Source organism: Rhinatrema bivittatum, chromosome 1 (genome assembly GCF_901001135.1).
Source record: "Rhinatrema bivittatum chromosome 1, aRhiBiv1.1, whole genome shotgun sequence".
Classification (NCBI taxonomy): domain Eukaryota; kingdom Metazoa; phylum Chordata; class Amphibia; order Gymnophiona; family Rhinatrematidae; genus Rhinatrema; species Rhinatrema bivittatum.
Genome location: NC_042615.1, coordinates 681,757,089 through 681,783,991, shown reverse-complemented (window position 1 = coordinate 681,783,991; position 26,903 = coordinate 681,757,089). Strand labels below are relative to the sequence as shown.

Sequence of the window (26,903 nt, the reverse complement as noted above, 5' to 3'; positions counted from 1 at the left end):
ACATCCTGGGGGACCTCAGCCTGTAAGGTTTTCAGGTTATTTACAATGAATATGCATGACATATTTGCATGCAAATCTCTCTCATGCATATTCTTTGCAGATATCCTGAAACCTGACTGGCTAGTGATCTCCCCAGGACAGATATGGGAACTCCTTATCTAGAGCACTCTTTCCTTTGTACCTGTGTTTTATTCTTGTTATTTTTAGCCTCCAATCTTCTCTCATTACGTCCAACCTTCCCTCCAAGTTACATGCCCTGGTGAATAAATACTCTCTCACAACAAAAATAACCCAATACCACTGTATTCCAGTGTACCGAACCGTTTAGCAACAATATCAACAATAAATGGTACCACAGGTATAGTTTAAACACATTACGTTTGTGCACAACCAAATGTATGTAGGCCCCTTACTTAAAGGGTCTGTATTGTGCAACAGACTCTATTCATGTATAGGGTCACCTTGCTTTAATTTAAATTAACTCTTTTTGATTATTTTCTTTTTATCATAAAATCGATAGTCACACAATCTCCGTAATTGTAAGGAGGGGACACAAATACTCATCTACTCCATGGTAGTTCACCCGACACAGCTGTGTTTCGGACGGAATCGTCCTGCTTCAGGGGGTGTCCTTCGAAGTTTTTTGAGAGCGTCGTAAGGCAGCCTTTTATAAATCCATTGGTATTGCTTCTTCTTTATAATTCAATGCAGTCCCGTTGGGCTGCGTCTGCTCTCACCATCCCCAAGGGCTATAAGGAAATTTCTCCAATGCCATTGTACTAACTTGTGAAATTTCACACAAAAACCTTGTTTTGTGAGCAAAATTTGAAACACACACCTGCATACACGTACAAAAATATGGGCACGTTGCACAATCTTTTTTGTAAAAACCACTTTTGTGAGCAGAGCTTGGTGGGTGGTGCACCCCCTGGTGCTTTACCTTGGCAACCGCGTTACACATGGCCACTGCATGGTGATATCCCAGGTGCCCTCAAACAACACTACGGGTCTGGGAGAAATGGAAGGTAGAACTAGTGGGAAAGAGGTAATATTTTTATATGACCCGTCTTTTTCATAATACTGGTTTTCCAGCAGAATTTCAAAATAAAACATTCCAGGAAGGAGAGCCAAGGGTATTAGTAATTTTGAGCATGTTCATGTCGGCTGCTGCATTTAAGGAATGTTATCAATTGAACCTGCCAGATTTCTTAGCATATGCCCAATTGAGACACTCCCTATTGCCCCAAGCAGTTTCCACCTCATTAGCCATGAGAAAGACCCTATTTGAACATTTGTGTACAGAAGTTGACAAGAAAAAGGGGTTGGTGTCAAAAATGTATTCCATGATTTTGCGTATAGTAAAGGAACCCTTTATATACTCTCGAGCCTGGGAGACCGATTTGGGTTCTACCTTGACCCCTGAAATATGGGACCAAATATTTCTCTCCACTTGTAAATGTTCGCTTTCCTCCTCGCTGCAGGAAAACTGTTATAAAATATTAATGAGATGGTACCTCACGCCCTCCAGATTACACCACATGAATCCTAGAATTGATGATAAATGCTGGAGGAACTGTAATGGGACAGGCACATTTATACATATTTGGAGGGATTGTCCCAGAGTTGCTACATTTTGGTCCCAAATATTACAATGGGTTGAATCCATCTTGGGAGTTCGGGATTTATCCAATGCGGGCCTAGTTCTACTGAATGTGCCTCACTCACATCTAGATAAGTACCAATAACGCTTCTGTCAGCAGGTATTCATAGCTGCAAGAAGTGAATTGGCACTTTACTGGAAGCGTACGGAAGTACCCTCATTGCAACCAGTTTTACATACGTTGCACTTTTACCATAGGATGGCCTCTATTGATGCTTATAGAGCCATCAATTACCCCTCTTTCAGAAGATCTGGAAACCGTTTTTGCAGAAAGGGACCATCCCGCCACCAACCTAATCCTCCCCACCTTAGTAGTGAATGAGGCAGGAGTCCCTGACCTCATTAGCATCCCGTTTGTTCTCTCTCCCCTGCTGTGTATTTACAATATACAACCGAGCGACAAGGCATCTTCCTGTATAGACAATGTCTTCTAGACACTAGCTATTTTTATTTTTCCTTTTCATGTTATCCAAGACCGGACACCTTGAACAGCTTGCTATGTTCTGGGGTGAGGGAGGATGGAAGATAAAAACTATGTTTTGTATAAAGAATGTCAACTTTTCCATATGTTGTGAAGCCTTCCCTGAACAACCAGACAATCACTAGTTGGCCTTCATTCCTACCCGGTCTGGCACTCCGTTTCTCAAAGAAAAAATAAATGGACTCTGAGACATTCAGGTTAAAGCACCGTCCTTAAGTTTTTAACTTGTACACTCTATGGTAAAATTTCTTTTACCGGCCTATCTTCTTTCCAGCTTGTTGCAAGCTTCCAAGTTCTCTCCCCCTGTTGATTGTAACTTTGACTTATTCCTACTTATTGTTATCTTTCGTTTACGTGAATTTGTTACTCTAGTTTTTTCCCTTTTGTTAAATTGTAAACCGATCCGATATGGTAATTTACTATGAAGGTCGGTATAAAAAACTGTTAAATAAATAAAATAAATAAATGAGTGCTGTATAGTTTGATCTTCAATAAAAATTACTACCGTATTTTTTGCTCCATGACGCACCTGACCATAAGACGCACCTAGGATTCAGAGGGGGAAAATTAAAAAAAAAAAAAAAAATTGTGCTAAACCGGCTCTGCGTCTGTGCGTCTTATGGAGCAAATTAGGGGAGTGCATAGCTTTTTTTTTTCTCCCCATTTTGTTTTCAGGTCTGGGGAGGGCCATTTCGGTCCACTCCCCAGATCAGAAAACTTTTCTTTCTCTGGGAACCCCTCCCCCCTAAAAAAAACCCCATCCCAACCCTTTAAATTAATTAACAACCCCCACCCTCCTGACCCACCTCCAAGACCATGCGACTTAATTTACTACAACCCCCCACCCTCCTGACCCCCCCAAAACCTGCCAAACGTCCCTGGTGGTCCAGCGGGGGGTCCAGGAGTGGTCCGGGAACGATCTCCTCGGCTTCGGCCGTCGGCTGCCAGTAAACAAAATGGCGCCAACGGCCCTTTGCCCTCTCCGTGTCACTGAGATCGACCAATAGCAGCGGTCGGTCCCAGTGACACCTCTGGGTGTCTCACTTTTGTATGGAGATGCTTTGGTCTGTGCTTTCAGTGGTTCATAAGTGTTTTTTCCTATCCTCCTTGGATATGTTGGAGGCTTAGTCCACCTTCCTATCTCTTATGAAGACCAAACGTACCTTCATTTTTGTATTCTTCAGGAGCATTTTCAGTTCAGAGTGCTCCCTTTTAATCAGGCCACTGTGCTGCAAGTTTTCATTAAGGTATTAGTGGTGATGGCGGTGTCCCTGAGATAAGAGGGTATGCGGGTTCATTCCTATCTGGACGATTATTTGATCAGGGCCAAGTCTTATCAAGAAGGCATGAAGGCATCCCACAGAAGAGTCCAAGGCTTGAGCTAGGTAGTAAATTTTGCAAAGAGCAGTCTGGTTCCCTCTCAATCACTGGGAGTATATAGGGGCTCTCTTCAATACCAATGCAGGCCAAGTTTGCCTGACAACAGAGAGGATAGTCCAGTTAATTTGTCAAATTAAAAGGTTTATGGCTCTCCCGCCTCCAAATGCTTGAGATTATCTTCAGCTCTTGGCTCCATGGCAGCGACCCTGGATCTAGTTCCTTTGGTCAGGGCTCATATGAGACCCCCTTCAATAGTCACTTCTGTATGGCTGGTCTTCACAGTCTCAGAATTACGATCTCCTTTGTCATCTTCCAGCTGTAGTAAATCAGGGCCTCCAGTGGTGGATTGATCCTCACAGTCTGTTTTAGAGTGTAGATATGTTGGTGGCATCTTGGGTGCTAGTCACGATGGATGCTAGCCTGTCTGGTTGGTAGGCTCACTGCTTACATCAGATGACTCAGCAAGTCTAGTCCCTGAAACTATAGCCCTGGTGCATCATCAGATTGGAAATCAGGACCATTTGGTTAGCTCTATTTGGGTCCTTTCCAACAGTGAGACTGCGATGGCTAATATAAGAACAGATAGGGCGGCACCAGGAGTCAAAGGGTGTCAGAGGAGACAAATCTTCTCTTTCTCTGGGAAGAGGAAAATCTCGTCAACAGTGCACATTGATAGTCAGAACAATGTATACACGGACTTCCTAAGTGAAACTGTCACTATCCCAGAGAATAGGAGCTCAGGCAGGAGGTTTTCCGTCGGATGTCAGAGTCTCATGGTGCCCCTCATGAAGCAAGATACGAGGGGGTGCGTGGATATGGAGGCTCCTTCGAATGAGGGACGATACACCGCTATGGCGCTTAGGTGGACTTTGATGGAAGAAAACGCTAGACCAGAAAGGAATAGTAGATGGAAGTTTTTTAAGCAACTATTCTGGTGTAGCATGAAAGAGGTCGAGTGCTATTAACACACACCAGTGGCAATATCTATGCCATTTAGCTGCATAATTTTTCCTCGTGGACGGTTTCCTTGAAGAAATAAGAATATCCTTAATCTCTATTGGAATTTGAAAGGGAAATACTAAGCTACCTCAAATCTCCATGCTGTCAAGTGAAGGGAGTCGTGCATGGGGTGAAGCAGTGTTCCCTCCTCCTACATTAGAAGGTCTACTCTGTTTGGAAGAAGGATCGGTGATTGTATGGCAACATGCGTGAGGTAGGCGTACCAAGGTTGTCTGGGCCATGCTGCTGCTATGAGGATGAGATCTGACTCGTCTGCTATGCATTTCTTTAGTAGTCAAGTTATTAGTGGGATTGGAGGGAACACATACAATAGGTTCTCCATCCATTTGAGTAGAAAGCGTCTTGCGCTAATCTTCATCTGCTTGGATATAGAGTACAGAATCTTTGTAGCTTTGCGATGCACTCAGTCGCAAAAAGATCTATGTGGGGCATTCCTTACTTTTGGAATTGAGAGTTTGTTACTTCCCAATGAAGCTCCCATTCATGGGGGTGAAAGATTCTGCTGAGGCAATCGGCCTCTGTATTCTTTACTCCTGGGAGATAGGTCGCCTGCAGTTGTATCGAGTGAGCTAGTGCCCATTCCAGTGTCAATACTGATTCCTTGCATATAATCTTTGAACTGGACCCACCTTCTTTGTTTATGTAGAACATAACCACTTGATTGTCCGTGTAAATCATCACTGTCTTGTGCTGAAGAATGTGTGAGAAGGCGTGGACTGCATATAGTTCTAGAAGGTTGATCTGGAATGATCTTTCAATGGGGGACCAAAGGCCTTGTGTTTTCAAGAACAAACCGTGGGCACCCCATCCCTTTGTGGAGGCATCTGTAATTAGAACTATCTGATGAGTTGGTACTCTGAAAGGTGCGCCTGCCTGTAAGATTCCGGGCTTCAATCACCAGTCCAAGTCCGATGACACTGGTTGAGTCAATGTTAGCTTCTTCGACATAGGGTAGAATATTTGCGACCACTGAGACTTCAGACCCCACTGCAAACGGTGAATGTGAAGGCATGTGTGAGGGACTACATACATCACTACTGCCATGTGACCCAAAATGGTGAGAATTTGTCCAGCTGTTGGATGTGGAAGGAGCTTTACTGTTGAGGCCAGGTTCTGAAAGGTGTGAATTCTGTCCTCCGGCAGGAAGGCCTTGCAAAGGTACGTGTTCATCATCGCCCCTATGAATTGCAGGGTTTGAGAAGGGTCGAGATGTGACTTTTCATAATTTATGATGAAGCCCAATTTTTCCAGGCAAGTTATTGTTTGTATTTGGTGGGCATGGATGGGATCTGGACTCTTTGCTACAAGCAGCCAGTCATCCAGGTATGGAAGAAGTTTTATTCCCTGTTTGGGAAGGTGGGCCACAGCTACTGCTAGACATTTTGTGAATACCCTGGGTGGCGAGGAAAGGCCAAATTGTAGATCTTTGAACTGGAAGTGTAGGTACTGACTGAAAAACAAAGGTAGCACCGGGATGAGGGGTGCATTGGTATGTGGGTGTATGCATCCTTCAGGTCCAAAGAACACATCCGGTCATTGGGTTACAGCAAAGGTAAAATGGTTTTCACAGAGTTGTTATTTTGAACCTCTCCAGTTGAAGGTATCGATTCAGGGGCCGGAGGTCCAGAATTGGACGTAAGCCTCCACTCTTTTTGGGGATGAGGAAGTACTGGGAATAAAATCCTTGGAGTTGCAGATGACATGGTAGCATTTGAATCACTTGTCGGTGAAGTAGCAATTGGATTTCCTGAAGGAAAATGGGAACATCCCTTTCCCTTTTTTGGAGCGGAGCTAGGTTTGGTACGGAATTTTAGGCAATAACCTGTCCTTATGATGTTGAGGACCCAATGATCTGATGTGATCCGATGCCATTCTTAAAAAAAAAAAAGGATAGAAGGCAGCCTCTTACGGGTATTTGTAGCTGTGGCTTTTTTAGGCTCAAAACGACAGTTGGGGTTTTGAAGCAATTGGCTATGGCGACTTTGATGTACACAGAGTGATTCCGCCCTCAAGGTTGGGTATTTTGGGACTATGGTCTTATATGGCGGAGTCCTGTAGGAAGAGAAGAGCCTATAGGAGCGTCTAGGGTAAAATGGCTCCCGGTATGGTGGATAATGTTTTGCTGTTGTTTAATCAGAGGGCGCTGCAAGTGACGAAACTGCCACATTTCATTCTTTGAGTTGGGACATCGTTTCCCATAGTTTTTCTCCAAAAAGGGTGTCTCTTGTCTACATGGAAGGTCTGCTAGCTTGTCGTGGAACTCTTCACAAATGGCACTTGCCCAGAGCTATGCTATTCTTCTGCGCAATGGCTGCTGCCGAAGTGTGTGCTGAAGTATCAAATCCTTCGTAAATCATGCAGAGTAGATGCCGCGATCCCTCTTCCATGTCTGCTATACTTTGTGTGTGTGGGACATTTTCTTTAGGTTGTGTATCATACTTCAGTTTTTGAAGACATTCATATAGACTGCACCTTGGAACACCTTCTTTCCAAAGTCATCTAGATACCGGCTATCTTTACTCCGAGGGGTGTTAGAATAGAGCCTGGTTTTTCTGGCTTTCTTCATTGCAGACTTGACCACGACAGATGCATGCGGAAAGTTGACTGGACCATAATATGTAGACTTCCTTATCCTGAATTTTGAGTCTGACTTCTTGGAAGTGGGAGGTACTGAGAAAGCTGACTCCCATGTCGTTTCCATTACTCCATTTAATACGGAGTGGGACGGCAGAGCCGTTGGTTCAGCAGGTATATCAAATATTTTTAGAAGACAATGCATGTCTGCCCTAGAATCTGGTAGCTTTTTGGTTTATAGGTTCAAGGTGGTTCCCACCTTTGCTATGAACCTGTGGTATGAGAGATCCTCCAGTGGTGGTGATGTTCTGGTGCATCTTCTGGAGGATCTGATAGTATACTTAGAGAAGACTCTGGTGAGGGTGCAGGGGAATAAAGAGGCTCTTCACATGTTATTTGTTGTAGTGGACTCCGTCCTAGTATCTGTTCCTCGCCTTCCAATTGTATGACGGGCAAGGGAAAAATAATGGAATGGTCTGATTCCTCCACAGATGAACTTGGGGGGGGGGGGGGGGGCATGGATTTTGAGAGGATACTATAGTGTCAAAGAAGATTTGTAGAATTCCTGTGATTTGGGACAGCGAATGAGAGGATGCTGCTTCTAACCCCTTGGTGGTAGGTGGAGAAGTTTCTTTTTCTTGGCTGGTAGAGAGATGTCTTCTACGGGTGAAACAGACTTGCCCATCCGTTTTGAAGGGTGGTAGAAAGGTTGCTTAGTGTCTTCCCCTCTGTATTTATCTCTACGTTTTGGGATGCAAAGGGTTTCAACATCTGTAGCATCAGAATCTTCTAGATCGGAGATTATAAACACCTCTTTAGGTTGATGCAAATGTCCTACTGGCAAAACTTTCGATGCATGTTGTTTCTGCGTCAAATGCGTCGATTTTTTTTTTTTTAGTTTTAATAGACTTGACTCCTGCGTCGGCATCTGATGCATCAGCGTCATGGCAGCGTGGCCTGAAGCAGACTGACGCACCTTTTGATGCTTGCATCGGTCGATGCAGATCGTCGGTTCCTTTGCATCAGTCGGATTTGTGTGTCAGTCTCGATGGCTCAGTGATACCCCAGTTATCTCAGGAAGCATTGGGCAACATATACGATGATGCAATGAATCTTAACAGATTGCACTTCAGTGCACCCAGGCTGGAACAGCTACGCCCATGCTTTGTATGCTCCCCTTAGGATTTCGACTTACTGGGAGCCGGCTCCACGGAGGATGCCCATTTTTGCTTGCCTGATCTGCTGGGTTCTTGCCCCAGCAAAGACTGTGCAGAGCGCTGACTCGGGGCATAAGTACCAGGTGGGTTTTCTTGCAATTTTTTTTTTTTTTTTTAGTCCGGCGATCTTTGCAGCTCTTTGCTGCTGGGCCTGTGGGGACATCCTGCCACAATTGTGGCAGGACGCCTGATTGTAGTCCGGGCCGAGGCATAGGTAACAACGAGTATGGCCATCTGTGAGGGACATGATTTTGCTGCATTGGCAAAATTTGAATCCCAGAGCCTTCGGAGCCATCGGGGCACTGAGAAGTGCCATTTGGGGATCACCTTAGTGATTAAAAGAAGAGAGAGAAAAAAACTGAAGAGCGAGAAGAACCTGTGATCATTACTGTGCGGGAAAGCTAAAAACTGAAGAGAGAGGGACTCAGTCATATGGGAAGCCACCGTGCAGGCGCACAGGAGCGATGTTTTTCTCAACATTCTAAGGGAAGCTCCCGCACCGGACTGCCAGGGAGAGCTCTCAGACAGCATGGCTAATTCAGCCTGCTTATCTGCGGGAAAAGATGCTTTGATGCAATTGCTGCCCTTCTTCTCGCTATACATTTAGAATGCTTTCTGTAATCAGTTACCGTACATTACTAAGAAAGAATTTCCAGATGTCCAAACAAACCACTGATGGCACACAACAGGCCCTAGAAACCTACCGTTCTCCTTGGTAGTCTTCCAGAGGAACTTCTTGAAAGGCATCCAAAGGAAAGAGGTGATGGTAAGACCGTGCCAAATGGGGTGCAGACACTAAGGTGAGGCCTGAACAAAACATAACATAGTACAGTCCTTTAGGTATCTTACCTCCCAAACCATATCATACTGCAGAAAAGGTACCTGTTCATTAACCCCTTGGTGCAAGCCAAGTTTAGAGCTGTGACTGCATTTTGCATGACTTCCAAGGAGAATTAACAAAAACAGAGAGATATTATCTAGCATAAAGAAGGGGAGAAATATGATGCAAATGTTTTAATATCTAGCAAGCTTCAATAAAATACAAGGAGGCAGATTGTTGAGAATTTAGTGATTTTTAAGTCAGTTCAGAAATGGCTGTGGAGTTTTATTTTGTTTATACAAGCTTGCTTTAAATATGGCTAATACTGAGTTTGTTTTAATTCAGTGTAAACCTTGCTCAGTTATGTATTGTCCTACTGTTTTAAATATTTGTGATCAATCGTTTCCTATCTGTACTTGTGCTCAACATCTAGGAGTATGGAATGATTCCAATCTTTCCTTCAAACAGCACATTAAAACTGATTCGATCTGGCTTTTTTAAATTACGTGTTGTTCATGGTTTAAAAAACCTCCTGAGTGAGACTGACTTTCGTATCATGGTCCAGGCATTAATTCTTTCCTGCCCTGGATTACTGTAATGATTTTTATTTAGGTCTCACAATGTAACCCAAATTCCACCCTATTTTAATATATCAATAATTCTTAATATTAAATACATTCATGATACAATGATTATGTTAAATGTTGTAAGGACCTCATAACCAGGGCTAAAAACAACAACAGTAATGACGTCAGGTGCTGCTGTACCAAGAATTTTTATCCACTGAGGAAGGAAGCGTATCTTCCGAAATATGGACAGAGTAGGATGCTCAGAGATGGTCAGTGAGTGATCAACAGGATTCAAAAGCAAGAGAGTTTTTGAAGTTTATGCATGGCAATATTGGTTACACCAAGACGTTAAAGATAAGTACAAGTGGTGTGGTGGATTAGACTGGGATACTGAAATTAAGTATAACAAGTACAGGATTTTTAAATGAATAAAAAAAAGTTTAAAAATAAATTTGTGACATACGGATACACAGGACCGATGATTATACAAAATATAGGCGTGACTACGTAATTGTTGCTTTATAAGTTTTGCGATGTTTTAGCACTGGTTATGAAGGTCCTTACAACATTTAATATAATCATTGTATCATGAGTGCATTTAATATTATTATTGATATATTAAAATAGGGTGGAATTTGGGTTGCACTGAGTTTTTCATGCGTTTTCCACTTCGGACTGTGGGGAGTTAGGCAATTGTTTATTTTAGGCCTGCCATTAAAAACTTTGAAACCACTGCTTTATTACTTCACTCTTATGCCTTTTCTAAGATACAACGCCAGTCACAGTCTCGCATTCCCAATTCTTATACATTCTCTCCTACTGCCCAACCCCCTCAGATTTCCCCGTCATTTTAAGTTATTATTATTACCTTTAGGTTTTGCCTTAAGTTATGCCTTATTAATATCTTACGTTGTTTTTATGTACTAGTTATACCTTGCTACTTTTATGTACATAAGTTATTCCTTGTTACATCCTTTACTTTCTCGAGTTGTTTTATGTACTGGTTTTCAACTATTACTATTTTGTTTTATGTATAACGCTATGGCGTATGTTATTTTGTTCTCTGTACACAGACGTGATATCTCTGATGAGTGGCGGTATATAAAAACCAATATATAAATAAATAAACTCAACAAGTATTGATGCACGGAAAAATCTATCAAAATGGTATTAACCAAAACAGTGACAGACCAAGCATGCTTGGACAGATACAGAGAGCAGAGGTAGAGGTAGGAGAGGAAGATGATAGAATTTCAGTAGACAGGAGTAACTGATCAGTCTGGGAGAGCCAAAAATATTTATTTGCAGACAACCACTGTTACTAAATAAAGTAAAGTTGCTTACTTGTAACAGGTGTTCTCTGAAGTAGTTCACATGACTGCGTTTGATACCAAATGGACAGAATCTTCCAGAGCTCTCTGGAAAATGCAAAAACATTTCTCTACTCTTTAGTAGTAGTTTCCATGCTGCTGTTTTCCCACAGCTTTCTCCAATTTATTATTTAGCTTTGACTGGGGGAGAAAATTTCTAAGGAGAGGTAGATGGGTTTGTGTGACTGATGAACTGCTGTAACTTCATTTTCTCTGAAGACAAGCCGTTCACAGCAGTCACACAAATTGGACTCTCTAGCTACGCCTGGTTTTCAACAACAACAACAAAAAAAAGAGAGACAAACAACAAGAACCGCCCATGAGCAGCAAGTATTTTATTAGGAAAATCCCTTTTTCTTATTTTTCATCATTTCTTTTTATTGACATGGAAGTCAACCCTAAATTATAAAATGGGCCCTAGGAGGGATGGAATTGGGCTCTATTCCTCAAAGAGAGACCATGGAGCTCAAACCTACTGTAATACTAGGAGGCTGTGTCCAAAGAGCAGTGGGACGTGATTGTATGGCCTGAACACCACACTGTAAACTTGTATATCTCCTCAATGAAGGCAGATCTTAGATAAGACCTCGGCAGCTTTGGTCACCTAACACTGTGGACCTTGACATGTCTTTTTATAATCCAGCCTGCATAAGCCTAACAGGAGATATAATCTGCTACCAAATTAGAAATGGTGCATTATGTTGCTGTATTCCCAGATCTATTGGGATCAAAAGAAACAAAGTTGGGTTGACTTTCTATGAGCCTGAGTCTGCTTCAGCTGGAAGACAATAGTTCTCTTGCAATCCAGGAAATGAAGAGGCCTTTCACCTTTATGCAGATTTTACCTATAGAAAACTGTTGCCAAGATAACTAACTGATTAAAATAGAAGTCTTGATATCACTTTAGGTAGGAAACTAGGATGCATGTAGAGCACTCCCCAATTATGGTGAAATCTATTGGATAAGTTACTAGAGTCTGCAGCTCATGGAATCTGATGGTTGACGTGATCACCATCAAAAGTACAATCTTCCGGGTCAGGTACTTGAGCTCACAAGAGTTAAGTGACTAATTCTGTTAATGCTCACTTTAGGGTTCTGTGCAAAGGTTACTACAAGAATCACATTGATGTCCTATGATTCCATGGTAGACTTGATGGAAAGGAAGCAAGCCCCATGTGAATCTAATATCTAAAGGCTATAAAGAAACAGGGTGCCCTGGTACATGTCAGTGCATGAGATGACCCCTAATGGAATTGTTTTTTAGGTAGACACTAAAAAATACATAAGGTATTCAAGCAGGTTTTATATCCTCACACCAGATGGCAAACCACCTTCATTTAAAACCATAAGACATTTTGATGGAGTCCTTTCCAAAAAGCCAAAAGAATTTGAGACACCTTGTTTGAGAAAGTGAGAGATTGTATTACATCCCCCTCAAGATCTAGGCTGTGAGGGCTAGAGACTGAATATTGGGGTGGAGCAATTCTCCCTGTTTCTGTGTGATCAAGTTTAGGGAAGTTTCTAACTGAACTAGTTCCTCAGGAACTTTGTCAAAGAAGTAGAAATCGAATCGGTCTCAGTTTAAAGAAAACTATGAGGATCATGGTTATTTGATCTTTGAGTTTTATCACAATTTTGACTACTAGAGTTTCTGGAGGATGCATATTTATTTATTTATTTATTTTAAGTTTTTCTATACCGGCCTTCGCAATAGGTATCGCATCATGTCGGTTTACAATTAACAAGTGGATAGGTAACAAAACTCGGTAAAAAACTAACATTTATCTTAATAATAATAATAATAATAATAATAGTTGTAGTAATAATAATGATAAAAATGATAAAAAACATTAAACAAGAGAAGGTTAAGGAATGCAGTTACAATAAAACAAGGGAGTAATACAACTTGGAGCATAGAAAAGAAGCTGGGGATTAAATAGAGAGAACGTAAATGCCATATGCAGAAATGCATATATGCCATATGCGTAAATGCCATATGCAGAAGACCCATTTCCTATTGAAGGAAAAATGGTATCTGCAGCTAGTCTGTCTTCTGATCTCCTCCTAGAGACTGGTATCTTCCTGTTCAGGACTGTTCTAAACAGGTCAATATTGAGTATGTCCTACATGAGGAAAATCTTATTTGCAACCTCCTAATCCAGAACCACTCATGAGGGCCCAAGAGATGGCTTAGCCCATCGACCAGGATGTTGGTTCGTCCTGTCAAGTAAATGTCTCTTTCGGTTATCCCATGAGAGAAGGTCTCAGGAGGCTGGACCATTTTCCTTTCTGCTTGTTCAGATAAAATTTTATCACTATTGTTTGTTTGGACTAGGAAAATTTTGTTGTTCACCTGATTCCTGAAAAACTTTAAAAGCATTCAGAACTGTACCTAGCTTCAGCAGGTTGGTGTGCAACCTTTTCCCTTGGAGAAACCAGAAGTCTTGGGCGTAAAGCCCAAGTTCAGGCTAGAAACATCTGTGATTAGGACAATTTGGTGAGGACAAAATTGAAAGGGTAAACCCAAAGTCAAACTGAACTGTTCCATAATATAGATGCTTTCCAGAAATCCCTACATAGCTGGCTTAAATTACACTGGTATTTTAGAGTCCACTGGTCTTGTCTCATCTGAAGATGCATCCAGGGAGCTTTGTGAGCTGTAAAGAACATTCTCAATATGGACCTGGCTGATGTCTCCTGTGTCAGAATCACAACTTCCATTGCAGCCACAATATTGTTGGTCCTGTTGGTGGGCTCGAGTCATGTCTAGCAGAGCTGCTATAAACTTCAATCTTGGTGTCGGGCACAACTTGATTTTGCTGTAGTTGATGACAAAGTCTAGCAATGCAGCACCCATACAGGGCTCTGCATGGATTCATCTTCTCCTGCCCAAGATGTGCTCTTGAGCAACCAATTGTCCAAGCAGGAAAATATACAGTACCAACTGCCTGCTTGAGTAAAAATGGTCTGACGACTGAGATATTGTGAATACCCATGGTGCCAAATCTATATCTGATATTGGAGGTAGTATTCCCTTAATATAAATTTGAGATACACCTACATAACAGATACATCCAGTCACAAAAGTAAGACTTCTTAAGATCCAAAATCATAAATCAGTCTCTTTTGTTTAGAAGGGGAACTTTGAATATGACAAGTGAGATAATCAAATCTGCAGATGATACAAAATTGTTCAGAGTAGTTAAATCACAAGTAGATTGTGATAAATTGCAGGAAGACCTTGTGAGACTGGAAAATTGGGCATCAAGATGACAGATGAAATTTAATGTGGATAAATGCAAGGTGATGCATATAAGGAAAATAACCCATGCTATAGTTACACAATGTTAGGTTCCATATTAGGTGCTACAACCCAAGAAAGATCTAGGCGTCATAGTGGATAACACATTGAAATTGTCTGTTCAGTGTGCTGCGGCAGTCAAAAAAGCAAACAGAATGTTGAGAATTATTAGAAAGGGAATGGTGAATAAAATGGAAAATGTCATAATGCCTCTGTATCGCTCCATGGTGAGACCACACCTTGAATACTGTGTACAATTCTGGTCGCCGCATCTCAAAAAAGATATAATTGCGATGGAGAAAGTACAGAGAAGGGCTACCAAAATGATAAGGGGAATGGAATAGCTCCCCCTATGAGAAAAGACTAAAGAGGTTAGGACTTTTCAGCTTGGAGAAGAGACGGCTGAGGAGGGATATGATAGAGGTGTTTAAAATCATGAGAGGTCTAGAATGGGTAGAGGTGAATCAGTTATTTACTCTTTTGGATAATAGAGGCACTCCATGAAGTTAGCGTGTGGCACATTTAAAACTAATCGGAGAAAGTTCTTTTTCACTCAATGCACAATTAAACTCTGGAATTTGTTGGCAGAGGATGTGGTTAGTGCAGTTAGTATAGCTGTGTTTAAAAAAGGATTGGATAAGTTCTTGGAGAAGTCCATTACCTGCTATTAATTGAGTTGACTTAGAAAATAGCCACTGCTATTACTAGCAATGGTAACATGGAATAGACTTAGTTTTTGGGTACTTGCCAGGTTCTTATGGCCTGGATTGGCCAATGTTGGAAAAAGGATCCTGGGCTTGATGGACCCTTGGTCTAATCCAGTATGGCATGTTCTTATGTAGCTCAGTGAATGATCTTGAGCTTTTCTCTCTTCAAGGATTTGTTCAAGGCTCTTTGGTCTAAAATGGGATGGAATCCTGTCTTCTGAGGAACCAGGAAAAACCTGGAGTAAAATCCCAGTGCTTTCTCCTGCAATGGAGACAGGTCTATAAGAAGGAGGAGATTTCCAACCTTAGTAGGTCTTAGTGTTGTGATTCTTAGTGTTGTGATCACAAATCCACTGCCCAATATCAAAGCCATAGAAGTCTTCCAGCAACTACAGCAGGAGCCACAAATCTATTGAAAATCCAGGTAAGATCACATAAGGCATCCGCTAAGACAACTAATGCCGAATCCAGCCTGCATGCCTTCAAGGAGTTCTTGAGACTAGTCCTAAAGTCCAAGCGACCATACCACTGCAACCAAACCACTGCATCAATAAGGCCACTGAGGAAAAAAACATTTTCCAGAGGAATCCCAGAGAGAGACACTATCCTCCACTGGAACAGAAGTTCTGGCAGAAACTAAAGTCTCAATTCAAGGCAACTAAAATTAGCTTTGTACTGCCTCTTGTGGAAGCAGATACAGCTTAGAGAAACTGAAGACTCCTTTGAGATCTCAGGTGACTCCTATTCTGCAGAATGAAGTGGAAAGCCTTATAGGATTAGCGGACTCCTCTAAAAATGGGGCCCTAGCCAGGTACCCCTTCTGGTTTATAACCAATAATGTTAACAGATGAGACCACCTGACCAATAAGGTCTGCAATCTCAGACCTGTGAAAAAGATGAAGAAAGACAACTTTCTTCTCCGAGGGAGCTCAAGAACTTAATGAGCCCTCTGGGGGAGCAGAAAGCCTCCACAGCCCACCTAACAGGTTTACCAGGCACTTGATCTAATTGAAGGCTGAGAACAATATTCAGAAAAAATGATGGTCATGAGTTTCACCCCCTTACCAGGCCTCTGAATGGCACAGAAGGTCTGGTGCAGAAAATTAAAGTCCAGGCAAAAACTCATATTAAAAACAGGCCGCACTAATCAAGTTTGATGTGCCTGTGGAGCATCTGCAGCCACAGGCCCAACAGCGACAGTTCCTCTAAGAACAGAAGAACTCCGTGCAGAGTTGGCTGATTTCCTCCAATGAAAACACCCCCAACCCCAGCAGTCCATTTAGCTCCACACAATCCGTGTAAGGGACAAAACTGCTCCTGCATGCTTGGCTAGCTCTGTTTAGTTTTTCATGAGTTCTGCCAAACAAAAAACTCTCTGGGCAACAAACCCCCTCTGGTTCTGAGAACCTCCGCTGCAGGCTCACTACTCTAAGCAAGCCAGGTGCCTGGTCCGCTCCACTGTAGGGCTCGCAATCCTGAGTCAACCAAGTGCCTGGCCTTCTTAACACTGGGAAAATTACAAATGAGTGTCAAAAACCCACAAAGGGAGGCAGGCGAATGAGAAATCCTGCTGCACTTCCAAAACATCCTACCATCTGCTGGAGCGGAAAAAGCAGTTCTTTTTCTGTACTGCACCACAACTAAGTAGTAGAAAAGACGTCACAAAAGAAAACTGTGTACTCTGTATCCATTTGCTGGTAGGAGGATATAACCCACTCAACAAGACTGGACTGTTGTAGCAGGATGAAACGGAATGGATATTTGTTTTGTAATTGGGGCAAAACTTGAAGCCACGGATCTGCTTGTTAGACATGGTGAGGAAAACTGAAGAGGTGACATGAAATGAAGACAATTCAGAGATGAAAACATTTATCTGGGCTGTCTTCAGACAAAGGAAAACCTAGTCCAGCTCAGTAGGGTCACATTCAGAAAACTTAGAATGTACCAAATCCCAAACAAAGGCAAAAACTATGGGAATCTCACAGTGAAGAAAGAAGAGATTAAAAAAAAAAAAAAAGCTTTTTTTTCACAAGCCTTCAGGACTGCAGCATGGCGGCACACATCTGCAATTTTGCCAAAAAAATAAAAAAAAATTAAAAGGAATTGGGGAGATCCCTGGAACTACCACACATAAGAGAAAACCTTTTGCCTTTTCCAGAGAGCTCTGGAAGATTCTGTCCATTCCGCACTAAGCATGGTCAGATGACCCATCTGCGTGGCTATGATGAACCACTCACCTTTGAGAAAAATCCCAGTTCCTTCAAAATTAAAAATAAGAACTGTACAAATTCTGACCTATTTCGCTAAACACATTAAGACAGTTAATATACAAAATTTATAATATTTTATATACTATGAGAAAGAAAAAAAAAGACTTCATTGCCAAATTTTAAGGGCCAGATTCAGACAAATCCCTCAAGCAACGTAGACCTTTGCTCACATATGAAACCCACGTCAGTCAATTTACAGTCGTCATATTTTTTACATCTAAAACACTCTGTATAGCCTGAGACTACTCTGGTTTTAATATCAAATACATTAAAAAAAAAAAAAAAGATAGTAAAACATGATCCTTAGTACCCAAAGAAATATCACCTGACTTAGAATAAGCAATGCACAATCAAGTAAATTTGGCTCATTAATTTTGCTTTTTTCCTTTTAAGCTCTCAGCAGCCTATACCATCCTTAGCCCCCCCCCCCCCCCCCCCCCCCTTGGTCAATCCCAAAGGCTTGTGGGGCATCTTTTTCAAGGATCGTCTTCAGCACCACTGTTTAGCCAGAGGGGGCTGCCACCACAGCGGAAATCATCTTCCCTCCCCCTCCCTGATCTGAAGTGCACTGGTCCTAGACAAAGAGTACAAACTGATAACCCCCATACTGCAGTGCATAGGCTCCCATTCAATGTTTAAGAGCAATTTTGTGCCTTTTTACAAACTGAGTTCAATAGGCATCATGGGTCCACCAATGCTAATGCTTTTAGCTTAGGTGGAATTAATCAATTAAAGTTGTATTCATAATAGAGAATGAAGCCATTAAAAAAAAATAAATTTTGCTTACTATATGCTTAGAATACGTTAACATCCATAAGGTGAAAATACCTGAAGGTACTCACGGCAGATTTTGCATTCCACAGGAAGTTCTGAATATTTCGCCCTACACTGTGGACAGAAATATCCTCCCAACGTAAGGCCTGGTTCATTATTGCTATCCAAATGCCTGTGAGACAGAAGATCACCATATTTGGAAACTTGAATGCCAGAAACAAAAACAAACAGTCCTGAAGAAATGGGTTGAGGATGCAAATAAAGAAATCCATTCAATATTTTGATTCTCTTTATGTGGAGGTGGTTTACAGGAGAACATAGGTATAAGAAAGCATTTAATAGCATCCATCTGATTAGATGACTGGTACATAAGAATGCTATTTCACCTGACCTGAAACATACTGTAGAATAAAAAATATTGCTAAAAATATATATTTTACATTTTTCTAATTATTTTTTTTTACATCACACATCATGGAGTTGCTCTTTGTTTTCTTTTTGCCAACAAAAATGTATTTATTTTATTTAGCTGATTTATATTAAGGCAGATTACATTCAGGTACTGTAGGCATTTCTCTGTCTCCAGAGGGCTCACAATCTAACAGGTACATTTTCAAAGGAGTTACACAAGTAAATAAATGTAACACTATCGCAGCAATTTTCAAAAGCCCTTTACCCATGTTAAGTGCACTTAACATGGGTAAAGGTTATGCGCTTAAGTTATGTGCGTAATCCTTTCAAAACCCCCCCCCTCCGCGCACCGCACCTAGTTTGCATAGGCTCAGCAGCGCGTGCAAGCCCCGGGACACGAGTAAGTCCCGGGGCTTTGCTAGGGGGGCGTGGTGCCGGCCCGGGGGCGTTTCCGGGGCGTGGCCGTGGCTTCTGAAATCGCTCCCGGGCCGGGGAATCACGCGGCGGCGGCGGCCGATCGGCGCTCACGGGTTATGCCTGCCTGGAGCAGGCGTAACTTTCATAATAAAGGTAGGCGGGGGGTGTAGATAGGGCTGGGGGGTGGGTTAAGTAGGGGAAGGGAGGGGAAGGTGTGGGAGGCCGAATGAAAGTTCCCTCCGATGCCACTTAGAGGGAACGGGCAGCACGCGCAGGGCTCGGCACGTGCAAGGTGCACAAATGTGCACCCCCCTTGCACACGCTGACCCCGGATTTTGTAAGATACGCGCGTATCTTATAAAATCCGGCATACTTTTGTTTGCGTCTGGTGCGCGAACAAAAGTACGCACGGGCGTACATTTATAAAATCTACCTCTTAAGGTGTGTAAAACAATTCAGTGGCATATATTATAGCAAGTTTCAAAAGCCCACTTACATGGGTAAAGTGCATTTACATGTGTGAAACCCAGTTTTAAGCGTGTAAATACTTTTGAAAACCTGGCCCTAAGTTTGTACCTAACCATTTACCAACTCAACTTTCCTTTAAGAGGGATTTTTCCACTACAGTGGGTAAACACGGAGGACATGATACAGACATTTGCACTGGCTTATCCATGCAGACTGTGTTACTTCCACAATGCTCATGCTCACCCCAGGGGATCTGAAACCCAGGTCTCCTACAGAGCCCCAATTACTGGGTCATCACATCAACCCATCCACTTTTCACCTTTTCTCCAAAATGCACCTCTTTTTACATTAAAATATTCTACCTGAACAAATTCAACAAACTGTCTCCAACAAAAGTAGTGGGCTTATATTGCACCTAGAGAACACTGACATTAGATATTAGGAAGCACTTTCTTACTGTAAGGGTAAGAAATGTAAAAAATATATTAGTAATTTTTTTTATTCTACAGTATGTTTCAGTAACCCACTGGACAAGTTACCTAGGGAATGGTGGAATCTTTGTTATTGGAGGTTTTTAATAACAGGTGAGGCAACTATTTGTCTAGAATGGTTTCTATATAATAACTCCCAGCAGGAAGATGGAATAGGTGCCTGTTTGAGGCACTTTCCATCTCTAGCTTACTAGGGACTATGGGTCTATGAAATTAGCCTCCCTCTACTTACGCCATGCTGAAGGATGGTTTAGCATCCTGATCAGAAAGAGATGCAACAGTATGCTGCGGAAAGCCTTAGAGGAAAAAATAATTTAATTAGTACATTGCATATTTATGCAAGATGACAACATCATAAACATGCAACAGTCCAACTTATTTTAGAGCTCTATTCAATATTGATTTGATTTACTCAAATTGTTTTGTCTATGGAGCTCAAACAAAGCTAAAAACTGAAATAGCTACTATTGTAAAAGAATTTGACATTTGGCAAAAAAACAAAACAAAACACAAAAAAAAATTAGAAAGGACCCAAGCAGAAAGAGCTGCACTAGAACCTCCACTTGTGCCCTCTACTCTGCCAACAGACATGAATACAAACAGTGATTCACCCAAATACGTACACCACCATCTACTGCCTCCAAAAGCCTCTGGATCCAATCATATTTACTCCTGCTCAGGCTGAAGTTCTCCGGCAGCCACACAGCTCTCATTCATGTCTAAGGGGCGATGCGGAAAGGTGCATTCCGGCCTGCAATGCTCATTTTGAGAGCATAAACTTTACTGCTCATGCAGTAAGAAGTTTTACACTAACAAAATGAGCATTCTAAAATGGGAGTAAATCCTTAGCGTCCTCGCATGGAAATCCCATGCAAATAGGGCATTAAGTATTATTCCCCGATGCAAAGCATGACGTTGGGCCGGTTGTCATTTTCTTAGCGCTGGAATCTTAACTCTAGGTCAGAGATGGAGTTACGTTTCCAGCACTAAGAAGGATGATGTGTGCATGAACAGATGGATTGGATATGAACTGCAAGCCTGACTTCCTGGAAGGTTTTGGTCAAAACCGAGTTGATCAGAAGACATAGCTAACCTGGCTGCTGAACAAGCTTGATTCTACTTCCTCCCTTTTCAAAGAGGCCACCCCACAGTAAAGGGAAGATCAGGTAGGATGAAACTATTTATTTATCAAAGTTGACCATAAAACTTTCTAAGCCATAATTCAGGGTGAATAGCAGAAGTTGCTTACCTGTAACAGGTGTTCTCACAGGGCAGCAGGATGTTAGTCCTCACATATTTATTTATTTTATTTGGATTTTTTTATATACCGAAGTATAGCGAACTGCCTTCACTCCGGTTTACATGATAACAACATAATACATTCATTTAACTAAGACCTTAAGTAACATTCTAACCGGGATTATATATGAACACGATAAACATTAATAGAACTGTTAGCTCATTTCATAGAAGAGCAAGTAAACCACAATTAACAACGTAATTGTTCAACAGGCGTCTTAATTGAACAGCGATAGTGGTCTGAAGAGGGGATCGTAGCATGTAGGGAGAGGCAGGACAGGTCTCGGGGTGGAAAGGAAGGGGGCGGAGGGAAAATGGGTCTGGGGGGGGGTAGGAGGAGAGAGGTGTGGAGGGGGGCGGGTATGGTGTGTCAAAGAGAGAGGGATCATCGCAGTGTAGTGGTTCATGATGAGAGTGTATTACTTAGCCCACGCCGTCTCTGAAAGTCTGGGTGAATAACATATGGGTGACAGCACAGGATGGAGCCCAATCACGGAACACTTTTGTCAAAAAGTTTCTAGACCTTTGACTGGCATCCACTGGGCATGCCCAGGATGGCACTAACCCTGCAACCAGTAGGGGTCCCCCTTCAGTCTTGTTTAAAAGCTATAGTAAGTGCCAAAAAATAAAATAAGAAAACGTAACAAACCCAACACCGTGGGGTGGCTGGCGGGTTTCGTGAGGACTAACATCCTGCTGTCCTGTGAAAACACCTGTTACAGATAAGCAACTTCTGCTTTCTCACAGAACAAGCAGGATGGTAGACCTCACATATGGGTGAGTACTGAGCTGAGGATGTCAGAGTATGCACCAAATGTACCCAAGATGTGCAATAAGCACAAGGACTGAGACGGAATTTGGTAGAGGGCATCCTGAACCCTAACGGGCAGGTGGAAGGGTGTTGGTACATCAAGTTGCAAATAGGTTGTGCAAGACAGACTGGCCGAAATGGAATCTTGTCTACCAGCCTTGTCTAAACAATAATGAGCTGCAAAGGTATGGAGAGAACTCCAGGTAGCAGCCCTACAAATATCAGGAAGTGGCACTGAGCATAGGTGCGCTACTGAAGTTGCCATGGCCCTGACAGAGTGTGCTTTAACACGGTCTTGAAAAGGAATGCCTGCTTGCTGATAGCAAAAAGATATGCAGTCTGCTAACCAGGAGGAGAGAGTCTGCTTACCCACAGGTTGACCCAATCTGATGGGGTAGAAAGAAACAAACAGTTGGGTGGATTTTCTGTGGGTAGCTGTACGGTCTAGATAGAATGCTAGAGCCCATTTACAGCCAAGGGTATGCAAAGCCTGTTCTCCTGGATTGGAATGGGGCCTGGGAAAGAAGGTGGCTGGTATAATGGATTGATTAATGTGAAACTCCGATACTACCTTAGGCAAAAACTTAGGGCGAGTGCGGAGTACTACCCGGTCATGCAGAAGTTTAGTGTAAGGCAGATAGGTGACTAAGGCCTGTAACTCACTAACTCTGTGAGCGGATGTGATTGCCAAAAGAAAAATCACTTTCCATATGAGATAGCGAAGATCACAAGATTGGAGAGGCTCGAATGGTGGTTTCATGAGCCGACCCAAAACCAGATTGAGATCCCAAGAAAGGGCCGGAGGGCGCAGTGGAGGTTTGAGGTGGAGCAAGCCCTTCAGAAAACATTTTACAAGGGGTTGTACTGAAATGGGAACATCCCCAATACCTTTATGGAAGGCAGCTACCGCACTGACATGCATCCTGATGGAAGAAGTTTATAGACCTGATTCTGACAAGTGCCAGAGACAGTCTAGAAACTTCGTGGTGGAACAAGTGAAAGGATCAAGGGACAGTGAGGAACACCATGACTTAAACCTGTTCCATTTGTAATAAGATTTTCTCGTGGAAGGCTTTCGTGAAGCAATCAGGACACGGGAAACTGGTTCCGAAAGGTTGAGTGGCTGAAGAATTAACCTTTCAACAGTCAGGGACAAGGCCTGAAGATTGGGGTGGCATAGGCTCCCGTCGTTTTGAGTGATCAGAAGCGGGTCCTTCCCCAGGGGAATGTGCCTGCGAATGGAGAGGTCCTGAAGAATCGGAAACCACACTTGGCGTGGCCAGTGAGGGGCTATCAGGATCATGCTTCCCTTGTCTTTGAGAGAAGTGGAAGTGGAGGGAATGCATATAGGAGACCGGTTGCCCATGAGAGGGAGAACGCATCTCTTGGTAGTGAGTGTTGGCTGCGAGTGAGAGAGCAAAAGTTCTCTAATTTGCGGTTTTGAGGTGACGCAAAGAGGTCTTTGTGAGGGTAACCCCAATGTTGGAATATTGAGTCCGCTACTGAGGGGTTGAGGGACCACTTGTGCGGCTGTAAGGTGCGACTCAGCTTGTCTGCCAACACATTGTCCACTCCCGGCAAGTAGGTGCCCTTGAGGTACATCGAGTGGGAAAGGGCCTCCTCTCATATCTGTGCAGCTTCCTGCCACAGGAGGTAGGAGCCCGTTCCTCCTTGTTTGTTGATGTACCACATAGCCATCTGGTTGTCTGTCTGAATCAGGATGACCTGGTTGGAAAGGCGATCCTGAAACACCCTGAGAGCATATCTGATTGCTCTTAGTTCCAGAAAATGTATTTGGTGTTTGGCTTCCTCTGGAGACCAGGTGCCTTGAGTTTGCAAATTGGCAACATGTGCTCCTCAGCAGAGGTTGGAGGCATCGGTTGTAAGGGTTATTTGAGGATCCGGAGCCTGGAAAGGAAGGCCTTGGAGGAGATTGGACTGATTCTTCCACCAAGCCAGAGATAAGCAAAGTGGGTTGGTGATGTGGACAATGGCCGACAGTGGTTGGGATGATTGTATCCACTGTGACCTTAGAGTCTACTGCATGACTCTTATGGCGAGACGAGCCATTGGAGTGGCATGTACCGAGGACGCCATGTGTCCTAGCAACACTAGGAAGTGATGTGCAGTTGAGTGTTTTTGAGACTGCAGTTGATGGGCGAGAGGGGTGAGAGTGAGAGCTCGCTCTTGAGGAAGAAATGCTTTTGCTTTGAAGGTGGCCAAGTCTGCTCCTATGAACAACAGGGTTTGTGATGGGACTAAGTTGGACTTTGGGTAATTGATGAGAAACCCTAGGGAGATCAGGGTATGCAAGGTGAGACGTAGGGACATCAGAGCAGCTTGCTGGGTGGGAGCCCTGATCAACCAGTCGTCGAGGTAGGGGTAGACATGGACACCTTGAGTCCTGAGGAATGCTGCTACTTCTATGAGGCACTTGGTGAAGACTCGTGGTGCAGATGTCAGGCCGAATGGTAGCACTCGGTATTGATAGTGCTTTGGGCCTACCAGGAATCGCAGAAATTTGTGATGAGAGGGTGTTATTGCGATGTGTGTGTAAGCATCCTGGAGGTCTAGAGAGCAGAGCCAGTCTTCCCTTTGCAGAAGGGGAAGGAGGGAATCCAAGGTTACCATCTTGAACTTTTCTCTCTGTAGGTATTTGTTTAAGGCACGAAAGTCTAGTATTGGGCGAATGCCACCTAACTTTTTTGGGATTAGAAAGTATCGGGAATAGAAGCAGAGGCCCTATTGAGAGTAGGGCACTGGTTCGATTGTTCTGGATCGAAGGAGGAGGCAGACTTCCTGATCCAGAAGTGGTGAGTGATCGGATGTTCCCCACTTCAGCCGAGGTGGGGAGTCCGGCGGGATGGCAAGAAAGTTGAGATAACCTTGAGTGATTATGACAAGAACCCACTGGTCTGAGGTGATTGTGTGCCAGATGTTGCTGAAATGGCACAATCGACCTCCCACTGATATATGCAGTAGTGGAGGCTGAATGCTGCTCTCTAGGAACGAGTCAAAAACCGGATGCGGGGCTTGGCTGAGGGGTTGTCTGTGTTTTTTGCCTGCGAGGTTGCCTGGACTGGCCTTTCTGGTAAGGCTTTGTAGAGCGACCTTTGGACGGTAGAGGATAAGATTTCCTTTGGCGGCAGAAAGACTTTTTGGGATCCTTTCTGAATGTTTGTTTAGCAGGATATTCAGAAGACAACAAGGAGAGTTGGCAAAGAGTCTCATGGTGATCTTTGAGCTGTGACACTGCTTGTTGTATCTGTTCACCAAAAAGACTGTCACCAGTGCAAGGCAAGTCAGATAGTCTGCCCTGGACCTCAGATCGTAGGTCTGAAGACTTTAGCCAGGCCCACTTCCTCGCAGAAATAGCTGTAGCTGATACCCTGGAAGCGGTGTCAAAAATATCATATGATGATCTTATTTCATGTTTGCCTGCTTCTAATCCTTTTTGAGCCAGGGCATGTAATTGCTCTTGAGACTGCTGAGGCAGGGACTCAGCAAAGTCCTATATTTGTTTAAAGAGGACCCTGTTGTACTGGGTCATATAGAGTTGGTAAGAGGCAATGCGGGATATAAGCATTGACCCCTGAAAGACATGTCGATCTATGGCATCCAGGAACTTTTGCTCCTTCCTTGGAGGGAAAGAAGAGTGAGGCTTGGAGCGTTGGGCTTTCTTTTGGGCTGACTCAACAACCACTGAATGGTGATCCAATTGGGTTTTTTGGAAACCTGGAGTTGACTGGACTAGGTATGTGGTGTCCGCTTTTCAGTTAACTGGGGCCACTGAACCAGGATGCTCCCAATTCCTCTTCAGAAGATCCATGAGGACTTCATGGATAGGGATAGAGGTGATTTCTTTAGGAGCATCCAGAAATTGCAGAAGTTCCATCATCTGGTGTCTATCATCCTGTTCTGTGTGAAGTTGGAATGGAACCAATTCAGACATTTCCTCACAAAATTAATGAAGGACAAGTCCTCTGGAGGAGAACGCTTCCTGCTTTCAGTAGGAGAGGATGGTGATGGTAAGTCATCGGTATCCTGGGACGCGTCATCGGTCCATCACCAGCACCCCTAGGATCCTTAGATGGATGGAATATTGGTATTCCTGAGGGTCCTGGTTGAGGCACCGAAGGCATCGAGGGAGTCACCGGAGGCATCGATGGCACCGATGGTAGCAAAGACGCTATCGGTGACATCGATGGCTGAGGCATCGGTAAGACTCCCGATGGAGGAAGTAACTGTGTTTCTCCTTCTTCTGTCAATGAAAGACGAATTGGGGAGGAGGGCACCGGGCCCAATGGTGCCCCCGGATCCAGAGGAAAAGTGGCGAGCAGCGCTTCCATCCTTGTTAGTAGCGGTGCCAGCGCTACAGGAATGGGATCGGTAACCAGTTCAGGAATCGGCACTGGCATCGGAGTATTCTTGAAGCCTTGCATCGCTCTGCCGATGGCCTCTTGAATCATCTGATCCAATTCCTCTCGGAAACCTGGAGCCCCAATGCCAGAGGAAGAGGCGGAGGCGTAGCCGGAGGGACCACCGTTGGAGGTGGAATCTCAGCTCCTATCACCGGTCCCGGTGAAGGTTGCCTCAGTGACCCGGAGCCAGAGAGGGACAGTGCCTTTTCTGGACGGAGTTTCTTCGGCGGCTGCTCAGACGGTGGCGACGTCGAGGGCTTGCCTGAGTCGATGGTCTGAGACCTACGGTGTCGATGTTTTTCTCGACGATCTCCTTGGTCCTTATGCTGAGGAGGAACAGAGGGCGTCGATGGCTGCGGAGTCGTCGATGCCGGTTGGACACCGGTCGGTGCACGATACTGGCACGACGTAGGTGGTGTCGGCTCGGACGACGTTGAGGCTA

At 43.6% G+C, this 26,903-nt stretch overlaps 1 protein-coding gene across 4 annotated transcripts in view; it reads right to left on the bottom strand.

Annotated features, from left to right (window-relative positions):
* The window catches only part of LOC115074713 (general transcription factor IIH subunit 2), a 105,659-nt gene that overhangs the window by 12,385 nt on the left and 66,371 nt on the right, over positions 1-26,903 (bottom strand). For 3 of the 4 annotated variants that reach the window (XM_029574469.1, XM_029574486.1, XM_029574477.1), the window contains 3 exons: positions 20,163-20,226; positions 18,212-18,315; positions 9,037-9,139 (listed from right to left, as the gene is read on the bottom strand). In XM_029574469.1, the coding sequence (XP_029430329.1) occupies positions 9,037-9,139; positions 18,212-18,315; positions 20,163-20,226 (271 nt within the window). Of the gene's footprint in view, positions 1-9,036; positions 9,140-18,197; positions 18,316-20,162; positions 20,227-26,903 lie in introns of all 4 variants that reach the window. The other variant, XR_003852326.1, reaches the window with a different exon arrangement.